The following is an 18,346-nucleotide window of genomic DNA, read 5'->3' on the forward strand; positions in this document are numbered from 1 at the left end:
TCTAAACATTGTGTTACCATATTTACATTTTATAGTAATTATTATTATTTTCTGCATGTTATAGGAGATAATTGATATTTCATAAATAATTAAGTTATAGTTAAATTAAATTTAATAGAAAGAAGTTTATCCAAGGGAATCAACCAAATAGACCGTTCATTCAAATTTTACTTTAAAGTCGTTATGCGTAATTTTTACGCATAAATACTTCATATAAATAAAAAAATAACGTGATTCTCATTTAAATTATATATATTTTTTAAAATCAAATATGAAAAAAAGCAACCATTTTCAAATTTTCCCATTTATTATTATTATTTATAAATTTTGCACTGTTTTCATCTTATCCTACTAATATTTAATTTTGTAGTTAAACTATATATATATAATTGTTTAGTTTTCAGATTTTGGGTTTTTTTTTTTTTTTTTTTTTTTTTTTTTTTGTTGTAAAAATCCTCTTAAAACATAGATAATAAATATAAATAAATTAATAAGTAGAGGGAGTGTTTATAAATTAAATTTAAAAAAATCAAATATGGAATTTTGTTTTTTTAAAAAAGCAATTAATTAAGGTTTTTAAAGGGATTAAATGGAATCTAAAGAAAAAGTAAAAAGAAGTTTTAAAAGGAGGCCCTAAGACTCGAACTTTGGCATATTTGCAAGCATTTTGGCAAAATTCCAAATATTTGAGACTTGAGGGGGATTTTGGCAAAATTTGAGCAAGAGAATTTGCAATGGGACAGTACCTGATTAAGATAAGAAGGAATCTGATTGCATGGTCGGTTGTGATTTTTGAATTGACAATTCTTTCCACCCTCTCATGGTCTTCGGTGCGCATCTTCAAAATAAAGTAACCTACACCCCTGCTTTCGGCATGTCCATATCCCTGTTCATCATCATTCCAACCTCACATTTTAGGGTTAAATCAACATAATCCAAAGCTGCAACAATATTATATGTTCCAACTCCTATAGTAATCGTTTCTATTTGAATAATATTGATTTCTCTCTTGTCGAGACATGTCGTATGCAAATTTACAAGTCCACGAGTAAGGAAAAAACAGAAGGGCATGAACACGTGATATATAACACAAAATTTTCTCAATGTTGATTTCTATGTGTTCATATCGGTTGGAGAGGAGAACGAAATATTCTTTATAGTGATGTGGAAACCTCTCTTTGTAGACACATGTTAAAACCGTATGGCTGACGGCGATATATAACGAGCTAAAATTGACAATATGTAGTAGTAATAGAATTTTACTGTTATAAATGGTATCAGAGACAGACACCGAATGGTGTGCCAATGAGGACATTGGACACTCAAGAGGAGTGGATTGTAAGATCCTGAATCGGTTAGAGAGGAAAACAAAATATTTCTTATAAGGATGTGGAAACTTCTCCGTAATAGACGGGTGTTAAAATCGTAAGACTGGCGACAATATGAGTCAAAACGGACAACAGAATGCACCATTCCCATTACACATAGTATGTAAAACGTCTCGAAATAAATATGAGAAAGTGGACAATATCTACTAATAATGGGCTTGAGCTGTTATAAATAGTATCAGAGCTAGACACTGAGCGGTGTACCAGCGAGAACGCTGGGCTACCAAGGAAAGTAGATTGTGAGATCCCACGTCGATTAGAGAGGAGAACGAAGCATTCCTTTCTAGTAAAGAGTGTGGAAACCTCTCCGTAACAAACTCGTTTTAAAACTTTGAAAAAAAAAAAAAAAATCTACTGGCTACGGGCTTGAGCTTGGGCCAATAGAATTGTACTCCATGAAATTAAAGATACCAATGCGGGGTAATAAAACCATCCACCATTTTTTCACTTTTAAGTAGGATGAGTGATCACATCACGAACTACCATAGTCAAACCATATCATGTACATCTTTATAGGAAATTGAGCGGTATCACTGAAGTTATATAGAAAAAAGTCCAGAAATTGTAACATTTTAAGTTCACTGTTAGCATATAGTTTATCCGCTTTGACTCGATACGTATCACTATCAGCTTGACGGTTTTAAACTGCGTTTGCTAAGTAGAGGTTTCGTTCTACTTTCCAACCGATGTGAAATCTCACAAAATCAAGTGACATGGTCTCAAAGATAACGAGAATTCTAAAATAGTAAAAAACAAGCAGATCAAACCAAGGCATAAGAAAATCGTTAACGATACACCTCAAGTTTTAAGTTTGAGCTTATTTCCAATCAAATCTACTTGAAAAGAAAAAGTAATCAAGAAATGTTAGAATGTTCTCTCATACATACCTTAATTCTTAGATTTTCTATGAGTCCCGATGAACTTTCAACATCCAAGGGGAGCTGCAAACGTTCTAACTCGGCCTCAAACTCAGATTCGAGTTCGTCGATCTGTTCCTGACATTCGCTAGCTTAGACAAAAATGATTTAAACAATTTGAACCATCCAAATGGACTAAGTGCTATGAAAGAATTTTAATGAAATGTTTGCTATCTTATGAATTTTATGAACATTTTAGATTGTTGGATTTCGAAAATTTCAAAGACTGCATACGAATTGCCAGATTCAGAGGTAGCTATGCACAATCCATTCGGACTTGGAACATTACCATTTCTTCAGTTCCTAATCGTTTTGAATATATTCTCAATCAACGCAGCCAAACATCGATATATACAATAGCATTACGAATTCGAAATCGATTCAATCATACTCGCTCACCTGGCCCTAAAATCTCCGCCGGTGAAGATGACGAAGCGCCGCCGTCAACTCCAATCCTCGAGCACCTACTACACATCATCGGACCTCCGTCTTCTTTCCTCTCTTAACCTCCTCCTCCGCTCTCCTCCGCTTCGGTAAGCTCCCACCGAATTCGCCGGCAGGCGCTCTCCGGTGTCGGACAAACCAAAATCTCTGGCAAATCCATCGCCGTCCTCGTCTTCTACTCAGAGAATATCAACCACTCAGAAGAGACGGCCCGTCCCGTTGCAGGAACTTCATAAGAGAGAATGCGATCACTTCGGACGTCCTCGTTTTCTCCAGGCTTGATTAAGATCTTCAATAACTTCGTCGTGTCTGATAATGGAGAATTGGCGCTCAATTATTTCAAAAAAGAGGACGACCAAGGGTATTAGGATCTTAGGGTCCAGCCTAATTTTAATTAATTGCATGTGTTCGTTCGAGCTACGTGAGTCGAACAAGAAGACAACAATCATAAATCCTAAGTCAACTCCAATAAATAGAGACACGTGTAAGCTACGTTACACAACTCCAACTATTCTAATACGAACATAAACCCTAGTTTGACATCCCAGTAAATTATATAGTGTAACAAATATCAGATATTGTTCTTTTTTGACTTGTTCGAGTTTTAAAATGTGTTATATTAGACAGAGGCTCTCACACCCAATCCACCACACACTAGGCTTCGTTCCGTGTTATATTAAGGAGAGGTTTCCACACCGTTCATAAGGATTCATTCATCTCTCCAACCGATGTGGGTCTCACAACTCACCGCACACAGCTCAGTGTCTAGCTCTGATACCATTTGTAACCACTCAAGCTCACCGCTAGCAAATATTGTCCTCATCAGGCATTTCCAGCGTTTTAAAACGCATCTACTAGAGAGAGATTTTTACATCCTTATTAAAAAATATTTAGCTCTCATCTTCAACCGATATGAGATCTCGTCTGTCATTCTCTTAAGCAAAATTAATGGATTGGCCGTTTTAAATTCGATTAAAAGACAGGTTAGATTCAAAGTATTTAATTTTAACATATACTTTTAACTTTTATAACATTTTAGTTTATATCACAAAAAAAAAAAAAAAAAAAAAAAAAAAAAAAAAAACTAAAATTTAATAATTTTCTATTTACATATAACAATAATATAATTAAAGACTAAATACACTACAAAAATTAAAACCATTACATAATGAAAACGAATAATTAATTCTAATATAAAATTTAAAATTGGAATTACATTGCTATAAATGGTTACAAAATTAAAAAAAAAAAAAAAATATATATATATATATATATATATATATTTTTTTTTTTTTTTTTTTTTTTTTAAGCTGCTAATATTAGTAAAATGTTATAACTAAATTCATATATTTGATTAAAATACAGCGAATATTTTAAATGTGGCCGAGGAACACACGTGTAAAAAGCTGAACAGGTACAGATCTCATCTAACTTCCATAATTTTGTTTTTTAATATTTCACGCAAAGAACAAAAAGGAAATAGAAATTAAAGAAAAAAAAAACAAAATTTTAAACATCATCGTCATCGTAATTAACAACTAACATTGATTTACTAATTAAAAAAAAAAAAAAAAAAATTAGAGAAAGCGTCACAGAGAGGAGATAGACAGATAGAGACAAACCTCAGATCCTCCATTAACGACCGCCATATCCATTTCTTTCTTTGTTTACAGTGTTTTCTCTGTCATTCTAATTTTTCTTCGTTAACCAAATTTGTTGGAATATTCCACTACTTTCTCTCTCTCTCTCAATTTCTTTCTGGTTCTTTCTTTTGTGTTCTTCGGACATGGAAGCTTGAATTGATTGAAAGCTAAGTCAATCTTGAGATATCAAGTGTGAACGTGACGGCAACGACGGCCTCACCGAAAGAAAGTGTTCGCTTCAAGGCCAATAAAGAAATCCGTTTCCATTTTGGTTCCGGAATTTACACTCTCTGCCATACACAATCATGAGATTCTGCAATTGATCGTCCTCGCCGGGGATTTGGTGGTCCGCGAGGGTGAAATTAGCTGCAATGTGTCGTCCTAATGCTTGTTCTAATTGTGGATTTGATTTGTAGGAGCGCGGTTTTGTGCTCATTTGGATCTTAACCACAATATCACAATGGCCCTATTTCGCAAGTTCTTTTATCGGAAGCCACCGGACGGGCTGTTAGAGATATCCGAAAGGGTTTATGGTATGTCCTACTTCGATTAACTGTTGATTGAAGTTTAATTTCAAGTAACATTATGGTATTCTACATGAGAATTTGTTGCTAAAAGTCACTATAGCTGCTGTATTTGTGGGCCTTTATAATCATTGAGTATTGAATGAGGTTGTGTATGTTCCACTTTTTTTCCCCTTAAAGATACTGCAAATTCAACACACTTCTGCGTTAAATTGTGAGTATTGAATGAAAATTTTTCCAAGTTATGAATCATTTCTTGTAAATGCATGTGTAGTGTTGCTTGATTGTAGATGATTGGGAAGTAGGATGAACAAGTGAATGTATGTGCAGTTTTCGATAGCTGCTTTACGACGGAGGTATTGGAAGAGGATGAATACAAGGTCTATATTGGAGGCATTGTAGGAAAGCTTCGTGAGAGTCTCACCGACGCTTCGTTCATGGTGTTTAATTTTCGAGAAGGGGAGGGTCATAGCCTCATTACAAGTATATTATCTGTATATGACATGACCGTCATGGATTATCCGAGACAATATGAAGGCTGCCCTCTACTCACCATGGAGATGATCCACCACTTCTTAAGATCCAGTGAAAGCTGGCTCTCACTTGGGCAGCAAAATGTACTTTTGATGCATTGTGAAAGAGGGGGGTGGCCTGTCTTGGCTTTCATGTTGGCCGCTCTTCTGATTTACAGGAAGCAATACGCAGGGGAGCAGAAAACTTTGGACATGATTTACAAGCAAGCGCCTCGGGAGCTTTTGCAGTTGATGTCACCTCTTAACCCATTGCCTTCACAGTTGAGGTATCTTCAATATGTATCAAGAAGAAATGTGGGCTCACAATGGCCTCCGCTCGACAGGGCGCTCACTCTAGACTGCATTATTATTAGATTGATTCCTAATATGGATGGGGAGGGTGGTTGCCGCCCAATATTCAGGATATATGGACAGGATCCCTTTTTGGTGGCGGATCGAACTTCCAAAGTATTGTTCTCAACCCCCAAAAAGAGTAAACTTGTTCGTCAGTTTAAGCAGGTGACCTCTTTTTTTCCCTTATAAATAGAGGATTGAGCGGATATTGCCCACTTTTTGGTTGTCCATATTTTTTGAAACTTTCTTTCGGGAATTGCTTTCTCTGTTTATCGAGTTTTTCAATGCCAAGACTTACTAATTTCTGCGGATCGGTAGTTCTTTCTCGAAACGTTTTTCTCTTTAGTCATGTGTTCCATGTAAGAGAAGACGAATAGTATTTTACTATGCAAGTAAACTTTCATAGTTTTGTCTGTGGCGGGAAGCCTGTGTGAGATCCCACATTGGTTGGAGAAGGGAACGAAGCATTCCTTATAAGGGTGTAGAAACCTCTCCCTAGTAGACGCATTTTAAAATCTTGAGGGAAAGTCCAAAGAGGACAATATCTACTAGCGGTGATCGCTTGATTTTTGGATGCATATTGCTGACCGTTTGTAGGTTCTGGCTGTTTCTGTAATTCCTTCTTACTTTGTTACAGGTAGATTGTGAACTACTTAAAATTGATATCCATTGCCATATACAAGGTGATGTTGTTCTTGAATGTATAAGTTTGGACAATGATCTGGTAAGGGAGGAGATGATGTTTCGAGTTATGTTTAACACAGCATTTATAAGGTCAAATATTTTGATACTTAACCGTGACGACATTGATATCGTATGGCATGCAAACGATCAATTTCCAAAGGATTTCAGAGCAGAGGTATGTTCAATTGTTACTTCTTTTATTATTAGTTGTTTCTTGTGTTTATCTTCTCTTGACTAAATAAATTGTGTTTGGATGAAGATTCTTTTCTCAGAGATGGATGCTTCCGCACCACTTGTTTCAATTGAATTGCCAAATATTGAGGAGAAAGATGGCCTTCCGATTGAAGCATTTGCTAGAGTTCAAGAGATCTTTAGCACTGAGGACTGGCTAAGCCCAAAGGCTAATGCAGCTCTTAATATGCTCCAGAAAATAACAGCTACGAATTTTCTTACAGAGAAACTGGCTAGTTCCAGCCCTTTAGAGAGAACCGAGATGCTCGACTTATCTCTTGATAAACTAGCTATGGAATCAGAGACAACGGAAGACGATGTTACAAGTCCCCGATCGAAGATGCATACAAATCAATATCAGCCTTCTTTTGAACTATCCCACGCTGCAAGTTCAGCGAGATCAAAGATTGAACCCCCAGAATTGCAGGTTGCTCTCCAACTACCAGTTCAGTCTAAAATCATCACCCAACGAGTACCTGAACCTCCATTGTCGACGCCAGACTCCTTCCCTAGTTCTGTGCAAGGTTCACCTCGCGCAATATTAAGATATCACAGTGCACCCTCAGCTCTTGGCATTACAGCTTTATTACATGATCATTCCACATTTAGTGGTAAAGAAGTCCTACAACCAACAATGTCTTCACCTTCATCTGGTCTGTTGAGTATGCGTGCTCTAGACTCCCTGAAAGATATTCAACCTAGTAAGCTTCCTATTTTGCCAACTTCAACCATTACTGATCCGTTGACACTTCACCAACGTTCCTTGAAACCTCTAAAATTTTCACATCCTCAACCTCCTCAAACCGCTCCACGGGGGAGAAGTCAATTGTCACCTTCTTCATCTCAACCAACACCTACCTCTTTTCGTCGGGAGTCCCCACCCTCTTTCAATGAGAGTGAACCTTCAAGATCCTCTTCTAAGGAATCATTTTCTGTTCCCATTCATCCCTCACCTTCGGCTTTAGTAACATCTCTATGTACTAGTAGAACGAATGGTTCATTTTCCCCATCCGCACCACAACCTCCTTCTACGACAGTACTGTTATCCTCTACGAAGAACTTGACGAGTGCCTCTACCCTTCCCTTCCCTCCTCCTCCTCCTCCATGTTGTACCCCTAACTTGGGTGCTAGTGTTGTCTCGCCAACATCAGTGCCCCGACCCCCACCTCCACCTCCTTCATTGAAGGACTCTATAATCACAGTCATGCATGATCCCCGATCTCCACCTCTCGCCCCACCCTTGCCTCCATCTTTTTTGAGTTCAACACCTACTTGTGATTCTACTATCACACCTCCTCCTAGTCTTGCACCACAAGATTCTGCCACGGTAGTTAGGAACTCAACGGTTGTACCTAGCGCTCCACCTCCCCCACCTCTCCCATCTCATTCTTCTTCAAGTCCTAGTACTCTATCTTCAGTGCCACCCCCGCCACCCCCTCCTAGTCTTGCACCAAATGTCTCTGCCCCCCCTCCTCCTCCTCCACCACCTTTTGCAAATTCTGGATCCACCTTATGTTCAGGTGCTGTAACGTCAGCTCCACCTGCTCCACCTCCTCCAGGTTTTTCAATGAAGGAGTCTGCAACACTTGCTCCACCTGCACCCCCTCCCCCAGGTTTCAACGGTAATAAACTTTCAAATGTCAATGGTACTTCCTCACAGTCTCACGTTGGCACTAATAACAGCAACATACCTTCTATTCCTGGACCACCTTCCAGTGGTCTATTCAGTGCAAAGGCACGATGCATTGGACGTTTGAACTCCAAAAACCAGTCTCAACCTAAAAGGTCCAATTTGAAGCCTTATCACTGGTTAAAATTAACGAGGGCCATGCAAGGAAGCTTGTGGGCAGAGACACAAAAAAGTGATGAAGCTTCCAAGTACATATCATATATTTTAGTTGTCTCTTATATATTATAAGCTTCCTCTTTTTAATTTAGTTAATCTACTTGTGATAGAGCTCCGGAGTTTGACATGTCCGAACTTGAAAGTCTTTTCTCTGCAGCTGCACCAAATTCAAAATCTGGAGGTTTGGGTGGAAATTCAAATCGCCCAGCCTCAGGGCCGAAATCAGAGAAAGTTCAATTGGTAAACAAAGAATTAAACTTATTATCACGTTTATTTCTTTTGATTGAAGATTCAAGCCAGTTTTGACATAATTTTAGGCGTCTAAGGAGTTCAATCCCATTCATTGATTCTCTAAGTGAAAAATATATATGAACTATCCTACGTTTAGGTATCAACTAGTGCATAGCATGCATTCTTTTCTAAGTTTGTACGAATATAATTACATCTACCCGTCATTGGATATCTCATTGGTAGTTATAATATGAAAATTGTGGCTAACACACTGACCTTTATACATCTTTAAATATTTCCATTGAAAGCTACTTATGTTTCATGTTTTCACTTGTTCTGGCAGATTGAACTTCGACGGGCATATAATTGCGAAATTATGCTCTCTAAAGTTAAGATTCCTTTGCCCGATATGATGGTGAGTTATTCATCTTTCTCGAAGCCAAAAAAACGAGGGTTTTGAACAATAGATGAACAAGACAGTAAACATCTTAATCACGTCGTCAAAATCATAATGCATTACAAAGTTCCTGATTATTTGTTTTGGTATTACCATTTTCAGTGTTCAGTACTTGCATTGGATGAGTCGGCATTAGATGTGGATCAGGTTGAGAACCTAATCAAGTTTTGTCCAACAAAGGAAGAAATGGAATTACTTAAGGTGTACTTATTTCCTTCTGTGCAAGTGACTAAATTCAGTGGTCTGAATCATATTGTATTTTCTTGTAGTTTGCACTAATTCTTTGTGGTCTGCTTTGATCTCTACCTGAATTTTGTTGGAAATTTTTCTTGCCCCTTTTCTGACATTGAATTTTTTTGCTGCTTACATTCAGGGGTACAGTGGGGATAAGGAGAACTTGGGAAAATGTGAACAGGTGTGTTAATACCTTTCTCTCTCTCTCTCTCTTCCCTTCCAGCTTTTGTTTTTTTTAATCTCATAGTCAACTTATCATCAATTCAACTGTGAGATCCCACATCGGTTGGAGAGGGGAACGAAGCATTCCTTATAAGGGTATGGAAACCTCTCCCTAGTAGACGTGTTTTAAAATCGTGAGGCTGACAGTGATATGTAATGGGCCAAAGCAAACAATATTTGCTAGCGATGAGCTTGGGTTGTTACAAATGGTATAAAAGCCAGGCACCAGGCGGTGTGCCAGCGAGGACGTTAGGCCCCCAAGAGGGTGGGATTGTGAGGTCCTATATCGGTTGGAGGGTGGAACAAATCATTCCTTATAAGGGTGTAGAAACCTCTTCCTAGTAGATCCGTTTTAAAACCGTGACGCTGACAGCGATACGTAATGGGCCAAAGCGAGCAATATCTACTAACGGTGGGCTTGGGCTTGGGCTGTTCCATCAACCCTTCCATTATATGTTTAGTTTCTTATGTTAGTTATTGAGATTTTGTTTGCCACAAAAAAAGGTTAACCTGCTTCTCTCTTTTCCCCCAACAGTTCTTTTTAGAATTGATGAAAGTCCCACGAGTAGAGTCCAAGCTAAGGGTTTTTTCTTTCAAGATACAATTCCATTTGCAGGTGAGGCGACAATCCATTTAATTATTCCATTCCTTTTTCCTCTTTCCATTTTTATACTACTTGTCACCAATTTCACTATTTTCACTTTCTAGGCCTCTGACCTTAGAAATAATCTGAACACTATCAATTCGACATCTGATGAGGCAAGTCATATTAATCTGAATTTTCTTAATTTTGGCGCATATTTTTATTAATTTGGACGTTTTCACATTTTAAACCCTTTCTCTATGTGTTCGTCAGATCAGAAGTTCGGTAAAGTTGAAAAGGGTAATGCAAACTATCCTTTCGTTGGGTAACGCTTTGAACCACGGGACGGCTAGAGGTGAGAGTCTTTTTCCCTTTCATATATGCATCTCAGATTAGTACTAGTTACACATGTTCTTACACCACTTTCATAATTTATATTTTTGAATTTCAACTTCTTTTAAATCTTAAGCTATTTTAACTTGTAATAATCTTTTATGAATTTAATATTGATTTTTTAATAAATTGTTCTAGATAAAACTCTTGACTTATAAAGTCACTTCTTTAAGCCTTAAAGATGTTTATAAAGAAGTAAATAAATTCATGCTGTAACGATGAAGAATTATATTTCTAACAAGCGTTAGTGTTTACTGATTCTGACAATATTTTTATTCGTGCTGTAACAATGTCTTTAGTTTCTGCTTTGTTATTACAACTTTTGAAGGGTATTACCAAGACTTCAAGTGTGCTGCTCTTATGGGTTCTTGCCATTTTTCATGTAGGTTCGGCGATTGGATTTCGGCTTGATAGTCTCCTCAAACTCACTGATACACGAGCGAGGAACAATAAGATGACTCTCATGCATTATCTATGTAAGGTAGACTTCTCCTGTTCTGTTCAATACATTTCTTATTTTGCTTGTCAAATAATTTCTTAGGCTTGCACTCAGAGTGTTGCAGTCTTCTTTGAATTGTATTTCAGCAAGACCCTTTTTCTCTTCCAGTGAAGCACGCTCCCGTCTCACCGCACTTAGTACAAATGATTTTCTATTGTCGATGCTATTTGTGTAGTCCACATACATTGTTTTCTTCTTGACGATTCTGCAGGGTGAGGAAGTTTCAACGTAAATCGTAAAAATGACAATGCACGAACCCTTCCCTGAGCATGAACCAGGGAAGGGTTCTAATATAGTGACAAAGATTAGTCGTAATCCGACTATCGGATCTTTATAAAGGTAGCATTTAGCACGCTCATAGGAAAATATATATATATATATATATATATATATATATATATATATCTAAATGGCTGGTGAAGTGAACTTGCTGAATTGAAGAAATGTTGTTTATGTTGATGAGGATTGAACTTCGATGTCGTGTTTTATACGTGCAAATGTTGTTTTGTAAGATATCTACGTGATTGAGCACAGGTGCTTGCTGAAAAGCTGCCAGAACTTTTAGATTTTCCAAAGGACCTTGTGAGTTTGGAAGCTTCTACAAAGGTATTGTTTCTTCAATTCTTTCGTTCCTGTGTAGTTCTGACCAATTTCCAGTGTTGTTTTGAAGTTAATCGTTTAGTAATCATGCAGATACAACTGAAATATTTGGCAGAGGAAATGCAAGCCATAAGCAAAGGGCTGGAGAAGGTCGTTCAGGAATTAGCTAATTCCGAGAACGACGGGCACGTTTCAGAAAATTTTTGTCAGGTAAATTCTAGCCGTTAATGAAGGACAGTTCTATAATAGTTTGCTCAAGAAGGGCTTCAAATTAAGAGTTTTAGTTGCTTCTCCTCTTGCTGATATCATATTGTTTACTTTGATATACTCAGACTTTAAAAAACTTCCTTTCTCATGCTGAGGCCGAAGTGAGGTCTCTTGCCTTTCTTTATTCTAATGTGGTATGTATGATGCTCTTTCCTCTGTTTTTGATTTATATCTTGAAAGCAGCATTATAAATTCTCTTAACTTTGGACATTTTCAGGGTAGAAATGCTGATGCACTCGCTCTTTATTTCGGCGAAGATCCAGCACGTTGCCCTTTCGAGCAAGGTATTTGCTATTACCCTCTGAGCTATATTGTCCCGATCGAGAAATAGAACTTACTATTCGTCGAACAACTTTGTTTGGAATCAGTTGTTTCTACACTGTTCAATTTCGTGAGGATGTTCGTGCGAGCGCATGAAGAAAACTGTAAGCAGCTTGATTATGAAAAGAAGAAAGCACAGAAGGAAGCTGCAGAAAAGGATAAGTTAAAGGTCAGTACCCCGAAAAAGGAGTCACGATTCTTCATGCAGACACCAACCTAGCGTAGCGACATCGAACGATCCGGAGTGTCCTAACAAACATGTCTGCAACATACTAAGTTATTCTACATACACTGTGATCAAAGTAACCCATAACCCATCATGCGCAATCGAATAATGCCAACGTCAACGTCAACGTCGCTCATATTGGATTGAAGAACGTTTCAGTGGCACAGGATGTAGAATAAGTAGCGGGTGTCGGATGAAACTAAGAAGCAGCAAGTCGGCTACCAAACGTGTATAATTTGTTAACAAAAGAAGAAATAATTACAGGGATCTGGAACTCATCAGCCATTGTGTTGCTGTCATGTTTGTGTAACTGAGTTACTGATAGGATGGTAGAGTGTTGGGGCGCAGAAGCACTCAAATAGGACTTGGTTAGATTAGAGCTGTGGCTGTAAAATATATTGTATGTAATAGTAGTTTGTTCATGTTCCATTTAACACATTCATTACCCTGCAATTCTTTCCTCATTACTTTGTTATCATCTTTCATTCTTTCTTGAAATAACATAAAAATGCCTTTTGAGTTTGAAGATTTGCGATCTAATCCACGTTTCTAGTTTCCTCCGTCAAGTGTCTAATTGGTCCTCTACCTCGAACTTTTGTTTTTGGTCTTTCATCTACCGAAAAAGGGGACTTGATTGCTCACCTTCAGAGATTTCTAGGTAGAATTGGCATATGTTTGCTATTCAAAATTGGAATGGAGAATGACTTTAAGATAAAAGAACACAAATTCGAAAGTGAATGAGATCAGTCGAGTGGTCTCAGTTGGAGATAGGATTGCACGTGTTTTCTATTTCAACTCATAAGGTTCGAGTGGCCTCGGTTGGAGATGGAATTGCACATGTGTTTCTATTTCGACTCACAAGACTAGATTTGACACCCGAATTGTTTCATCATAAGACCAATCCTAATTAATCATTTGTTCAAGATGGGCTTGAAAAATGGGTCACGAGTACATACTGCATCATGTTCGAGATGGGCTTAAAAAATAGATTGGAAGTACTACGAGATATAAACCAGGTGAACCTATGAATTTTTTCCTTTATTAAGTCGGTATTAGACTAAATTCACATTCTTTATGCATTATAAAAGAGGATATAAATGTCTGATAGGGAAGTTTTTTATGGAAAAAATGATGGGCTTCTAAGACTAATAATAGAAAGAACAAAAAGATGAGAAACAAAGAAATTTGAAGTCAATGGGCATTGGAATTCAAACAATTATTAATCCATCAATTTACAAACTCCAACTCCTTTTCACGCACGACAAGTTAAGTGTTATCTTCTTCAACTCTTGTCCTCTTCAGTCAACTTTTGCGGACGATTTTGTTCCCATTCCCTCCCCCTTTCCATACTTGTCTTCTTAGGTCGAGGATCGAGAAATTCGAACTTTTAACTTATTTAGTCGAGGGATACACAATTTTATCATTTTGTTCAGCCTCGAGTATACGGCTAATATATATATTTTTTTTTAAAAAAATTAATTCTCGATTTGGTCTCTATGGTTAAATTTTTTATTTTTAAATATAATATGTAAAAGTGGGAATTTGAACTTTTGACTTTTTGTTTGAAGATGTCACGTCTCGAAATGTCGAGCTATGTTTAGGTGTTTCTTACCTACTTTAAACCGTTCTTATTTTCTTCATTTTTTAAGTAGTTATAGATATTAATAAATTCAACCGATACATTCCATCAAAGAGAAAATAGCGGCCTATTGTCACCTAATATTAGAAAACGTGTAACGAATTTAATAAAGACTTAGCATGATTGCGAGGGACCAATTGAAATTTTAAAAATCCAAAAAAAAAAAAGAATTAGATATCAAATTGGACCAAATTGATAAAATTATGATTTAGGTTTCTCTATCTCAAATTATAGGTTTTTTTTTTTTAACGTTATTTCTTTGCTAAACATTAATTTTCACAAAAAAAAAAAAAAAAAAACATGAACTTGGTCTTGATGAAAATTCTTGGACAACGAAAGTCCATAGCTAATTTAAGGAATGATCATGTGTTTATAAGTGAGTGAGGAATACTAACTCCATTAGTATGAGATATTTTGGGAAGCCCAAAACAAAGACATGAGATAATATGCTCAAAGTGAACAATATCATATTATTATGGAGAGTCGTATTCATCTCATTTTCTACGGTGTTTTCATAAAATGAAGTCAGATTTTGATAACTAAAAGAAATTTGATCAAAGAATTCAAATGTTTGGTTAAGAAAAATTAAAAAAAAATGCACGAAATTAATAACATTTTTTACGATATATATATATATATATATATATCCTAGAGACACACTCTAATTTATGTGTTATTTATAGATTATATAATTAATAAAATGGCTTGTTAATTTCTTTTTTGACAAAACAAAATTGATAATCAACACATAATCCAAACAAACAAATATTCACAAAAGAAAGCAAAAATAGAACACAAAGCCTTTAGCATTTGAAGGTTTTAAGGTTTATTCTCAGTTTGTTTGGTTTCCCAAAACCTTGTCGGAAATGGCACCAGCAACAATCCCAGCAAATTCAGGATCCTTCTTCAAAGAAGAAGCCATTTGTTGTACTAAAAACTCCTGCCAAACCGCTGCCTCCGTCGACACCGCCGACTCCGACGACGCGTAATCCTTAGGACTCTTAAACAGCCCATCTTCATGAATCAAGTCGAGGGTCACGGTGGCGCACGACGGCTTGATCGTGGCTAAGACCGGGACTGCGCTGCCTTTCCCGCCATTGATGGACCTTAAAGAAAGCTCAGTTTGAAAATGGCTGGCATGGTTGTGTTCTCCTTCGTAAGTGGCCACCAAAATTGCTGGATCTTCCAAACTTCTTTGCACCTAAACACAGTAAAAAAAAAAAAAACACAGTAATTTTTAAAACATTATTTTCCATTTTTTACTTTGTTATTTACTGTTCTCAAAATTATAAACAAAATTTACCTTCTTTTTTACTGGACAATTTGGTGCAGAGGAACACTTGAAGTAAGCTCTTGGAGAAGGATTGTCTCTTGTGACCTTTTGGCCATACTTCCTCCATTGATACCCATCTTTCACCACCTTTTTCATAAAAAAATTCATACCAATTAGGGTTTCTAAATCAAACCCTCTAGCTCAAATCACGACTCCAAAATTAATTTTAATCATTGAACGGGAACAGGGATTTGAATCTCTGACCTCATAAAATGAAGTATATGTCAATTATAGTTGAGCTAGTTGAGCTATTTCATATTGAATTCAGTGTTAATCTTTATAGGTCTCCCTACCCAAATTCAACAAATTAAACGGCTAAATCCGAGCTTTAAAAAGTCACCTTATGGACAAATTTATGAAAGGGAACAACAAAACCAAGTTGGGTGAAACAAACCGTGGTTCGGTCAGAAGCATCAACCCTGTACTCAATCCAATACGCAAGACGAGTCTCTCTCTCTTTTAGTATTCAGATATGAGTCTCGGGTTATCGAACCCGAACCGAAACCCTAATTAGTTACGCCTAAAACCTAGCTAGCTAGGGTTTTGTAGGGCTAAGAAACTTACCAAGCTTGGATCAGATGCATCTTTGTGCACAAAAACCTTAGAAACCTTAGGGTTTCCATTGAGTCTTGGCCTCTTAAGCCACCTGTTGAAATCTTCATCTCTTGTGCTGCAAATCCCTTCTTCTTCGTCTTCTTCTTCTTCTTCTTCTTCTTCTTCTTCTTCTCTCTTCCTTGAAGAAATTAGAGCTTCCATTTCTGAGCTCTGCTTTTGATGGCTCACCAAACACATCACTTGCTTCTGAAGATTAATGTATTTCTCATACATTATTCTCAACATCTGACTTAGCTTCCCATTCTCCACCATTTTCCTATCCAACTCTTCTTCCAATCTCCGACTCGAATCACTTCCCTGCGCCTTCACAATCCACAAAACTACTCGGGTTATTCACGTACCCTTACACGAAACCCTAACATCTTCAAAATTTGAACTTTTGACCTATGCTCAAATTGGAAATCATTCATACAGTCGCTCATTACTTTTTTAAAAAAAAGTAAGATTGTACCCAATAAACTAAGCTCGATGGCTCATGGGGTTCGCTCAAATCGGGAACCATTTGTAGAGTGATTTGAACCACGAGCTCGGTAGTTAAAAAAAAACACACAAAATTAAGGTAATGGGTCATGGGGTTCACCTTGTTTGCCAAGCTCAATGAGAGATGTTCTTTATCCCAATACATTTCTTCTTCAAACTTGTGTTTTTTCTGCTTCAAAACATAATAGATCAGAAATCACCATGAAAATAGCCAAAAAAGAGAGAGCAAAAGGAACTCACAGAAGGATGAAGAGGGTCATCCATGGCGGAATTAGCATAAGAAGAAGAAGGATCCATGTTAAGATCCAAGAAAATATCCATTTTTACAACAAAAATAAGAAGGATTTTGCACAAAACTGAGTGATTATAGAAAAAAGAGTTATATATAAAGAGAAGAGGTAAAAAAAAAAAATTAAATAAATTAAATAAAAATAAAAAATAAAAAAGGTAAATTTGCAGAAGAGGGTCCCATTTTTCTGGAATTCGGTTTTGGAATTCTTTTATTGGTCCAACATTCATTCATAAAACATTACATTCTTTTTTAAAAATAAATAAATAAATTTGTTTTGTGGTTGCGTTGACTTTGAAAGTGGAGTGGAATGGTTGACTTGAGTGTGTAAGGGTCCCACGCGCTTTTGAAAATGAAATTACTTTTCTGCTCATTTTGTTTTGAATGGGAAGGAGAAAGTTTGATTTCTTATCACTTCGCTTCTTGTAGTTTCACATTTTCAAATTTAATATTTGTTTTTCAATAAATTTATAAAAATAAAGTTTTCTCTCTAATTTTGAAAAAATATTTTTTAAACCTCGAGAGATTTTAACATGGTTCGTCCCCCGAACCACATCCTACTGGGACAGGTTCTGCTCAACCTCGTTATGTAAGTATTTCTCGTTATGATCATTTTATCTATAAATTCCATCTATTCGGATGTGATGTCCCACATTGGTTGGGGAGGAAAACAAACCACCATATATAACGGTGTGGAAACCTTCTCCTAACAGATGCGTTTTAAAGCCTTGAAGGAAAACCCGAAAGGGAAAGCCCAAAGAGGACAATATCTGCTGGCAATGGATCTGGGCCGTTACAAATGATATTAAAGCCTGACACTGGACCCCAAAGGGGGGTGGAGTTTGGGGGCGATCCCACATCGATTGGAGGAAGGAAAGAGTGTCAGCGAGGACGTTGGGGTCCCAAAGGGGGTGAATTGTGATGTCCCACCCTGGTTGGGGAGGAGAACAAACCACAATTTATAATGGTGTGGAAACCTTCCCCTAGCATACGCGTTTTAAAGCCCAAAAAGGACAATATCTACTAGCGGTGGATCTGGGTTGTTACATCGAACATCACACAAGACATTTAAAGGGAAAACCCAAAAAGGACAATATCTGCTGGCGGTGGATCTGGGTTGTTACATCGTACATCACACAGACATTAAAAGGACAATATCTGCTAGCGGTGGATCTGGGTTGTTACATCAGACATCACACAGACATTTTTTAAACTTCAGACATATCCAAATAGACATAAACTTCAAAAGCTTAAAATTTTATTAAACATTTTTTTTTTAAAGTTCATGAATCAAACCGACACAAACCTCAATATTTAGGGACTAAACTTGTTTTCAAATTTATGTTTTTTTCAAAAGATTAGCCAAACACGTCATTTTTTAGCTCCATGGTTGGTTTGTGGTTGGCAATGGACC

The 18,346-nt window shown here is 36.9% G+C and overlaps 2 protein-coding genes across 9 annotated transcripts; one reads left to right on the forward strand and one right to left on the reverse strand.

The window, feature by feature from the left end:
- Window positions 1–4,321: 4,321 nt before the first annotated feature.
- On the forward strand, window positions 4,322–13,029 carry LOC111797345 (formin-like protein 18). Of its 8 annotated transcripts, XM_023680327.2 has the most exons (17): window positions 4,326–4,925; window positions 5,247–5,947; window positions 6,420–6,641; window positions 6,726–8,575; window positions 8,654–8,783; window positions 9,118–9,189; window positions 9,334–9,432; window positions 9,605–9,646; window positions 10,223–10,303; window positions 10,396–10,446; window positions 10,544–10,625; window positions 11,050–11,144; window positions 11,697–11,768; window positions 11,856–11,972; window positions 12,095–12,163; window positions 12,247–12,313; window positions 12,398–13,029. In XM_023680327.2, the coding sequence occupies exons 1-17, from the start codon at window positions 4,853–4,855 to the stop codon at window positions 12,568–12,570; spliced, it is 3,996 nt and encodes a 1,331-aa protein (XP_023536095.2). In that variant the 5' UTR covers window positions 4,326–4,852; the 3' UTR covers window positions 12,571–13,029. The 8 variants fall into 8 exon arrangements, 4 of the variants coding, with proteins under 4 accessions (XP_086981016.1, XP_086981015.1, XP_086981017.1 ...); XR_015421483.1 differs by lacking the exons at window positions 11,856–11,972; window positions 12,095–12,163; window positions 12,247–12,313; window positions 12,398–13,029 and having other exon boundaries at window positions 4,322–4,925; window positions 10,549–10,625; window positions 11,675–11,768; XR_015421482.1 differs by lacking the exons at window positions 11,856–11,972; window positions 12,095–12,163; window positions 12,247–12,313; window positions 12,398–13,029 and having other exon boundaries at window positions 4,322–4,925; window positions 10,549–10,625.
- Window positions 13,030–14,907: 1,878 nt separating this feature from the next.
- LOC111797242 (putative WRKY transcription factor 40) lies at window positions 14,908–17,042 on the reverse strand. Its single transcript, XM_023680199.2, has 5 exons — window positions 16,884–17,042; window positions 16,744–16,812; window positions 16,113–16,466; window positions 15,519–15,635; window positions 14,908–15,416 (listed from the first exon to the last, which is right to left on the reverse strand). Exons 1-5 carry the CDS (start codon window positions 16,962–16,964, stop codon window positions 15,048–15,050), a joined length of 990 nt encoding a protein of 329 aa, XP_023535967.2. The 5' UTR covers window positions 16,965–17,042; the 3' UTR covers window positions 14,908–15,047.
- Between the last annotated feature and the right edge of the window lie 1,304 nt (window positions 17,043–18,346).

This window comes from Cucurbita pepo, chromosome 6 (assembly GCF_057944985.1).
Source record: "Cucurbita pepo subsp. pepo isolate OVF chromosome 6, ASM5794498v1, whole genome shotgun sequence".
In the NCBI taxonomy this organism is placed as follows: Eukaryota; Viridiplantae; Streptophyta; class Magnoliopsida; order Cucurbitales; family Cucurbitaceae; genus Cucurbita; species Cucurbita pepo.

Bases quoted from the DNA above. Each gene is read 5' to 3' on its own strand.
- LOC111797345 (XM_023680327.2), top strand. From the start codon at position 4,853: ATGGCCCTATTTCGCAAGTTCTTTTATCGGAAGCCACCGGACGGGCTG. The intron at 5,948-6,419 runs GTGACCTCTTTT...ACTTTGTTACAG, and splicing joins TTGTTCGTCAGTTTAAGCAG to GTAGATTGTGAACTACTTAA. The intron at 9,433-9,604 runs GTGTACTTATTT...GCTTACATTCAG, and splicing joins AAGAAATGGAATTACTTAAG to GGGTACAGTGGGGATAAGGA.
- LOC111797242 (XM_023680199.2), bottom strand. From the start codon at position 16,964: ATGGATATTTTCTTGGATCTTAACATGGATCCTTCTTCTTCTTATGCT. The intron at 16,813-16,883 runs GTGAGTTCCTTT...GTTTTGAAGCAG, and splicing joins ATGACCCTCTTCATCCTTCT to AAAAAACACAAGTTTGAAGA. The intron at 15,636-16,112 runs GTAAGTTTCTTA...TTTATGAAAAAG, and splicing joins ATGCATCTGATCCAAGCTTG to GTGGTGAAAGATGGGTATCA.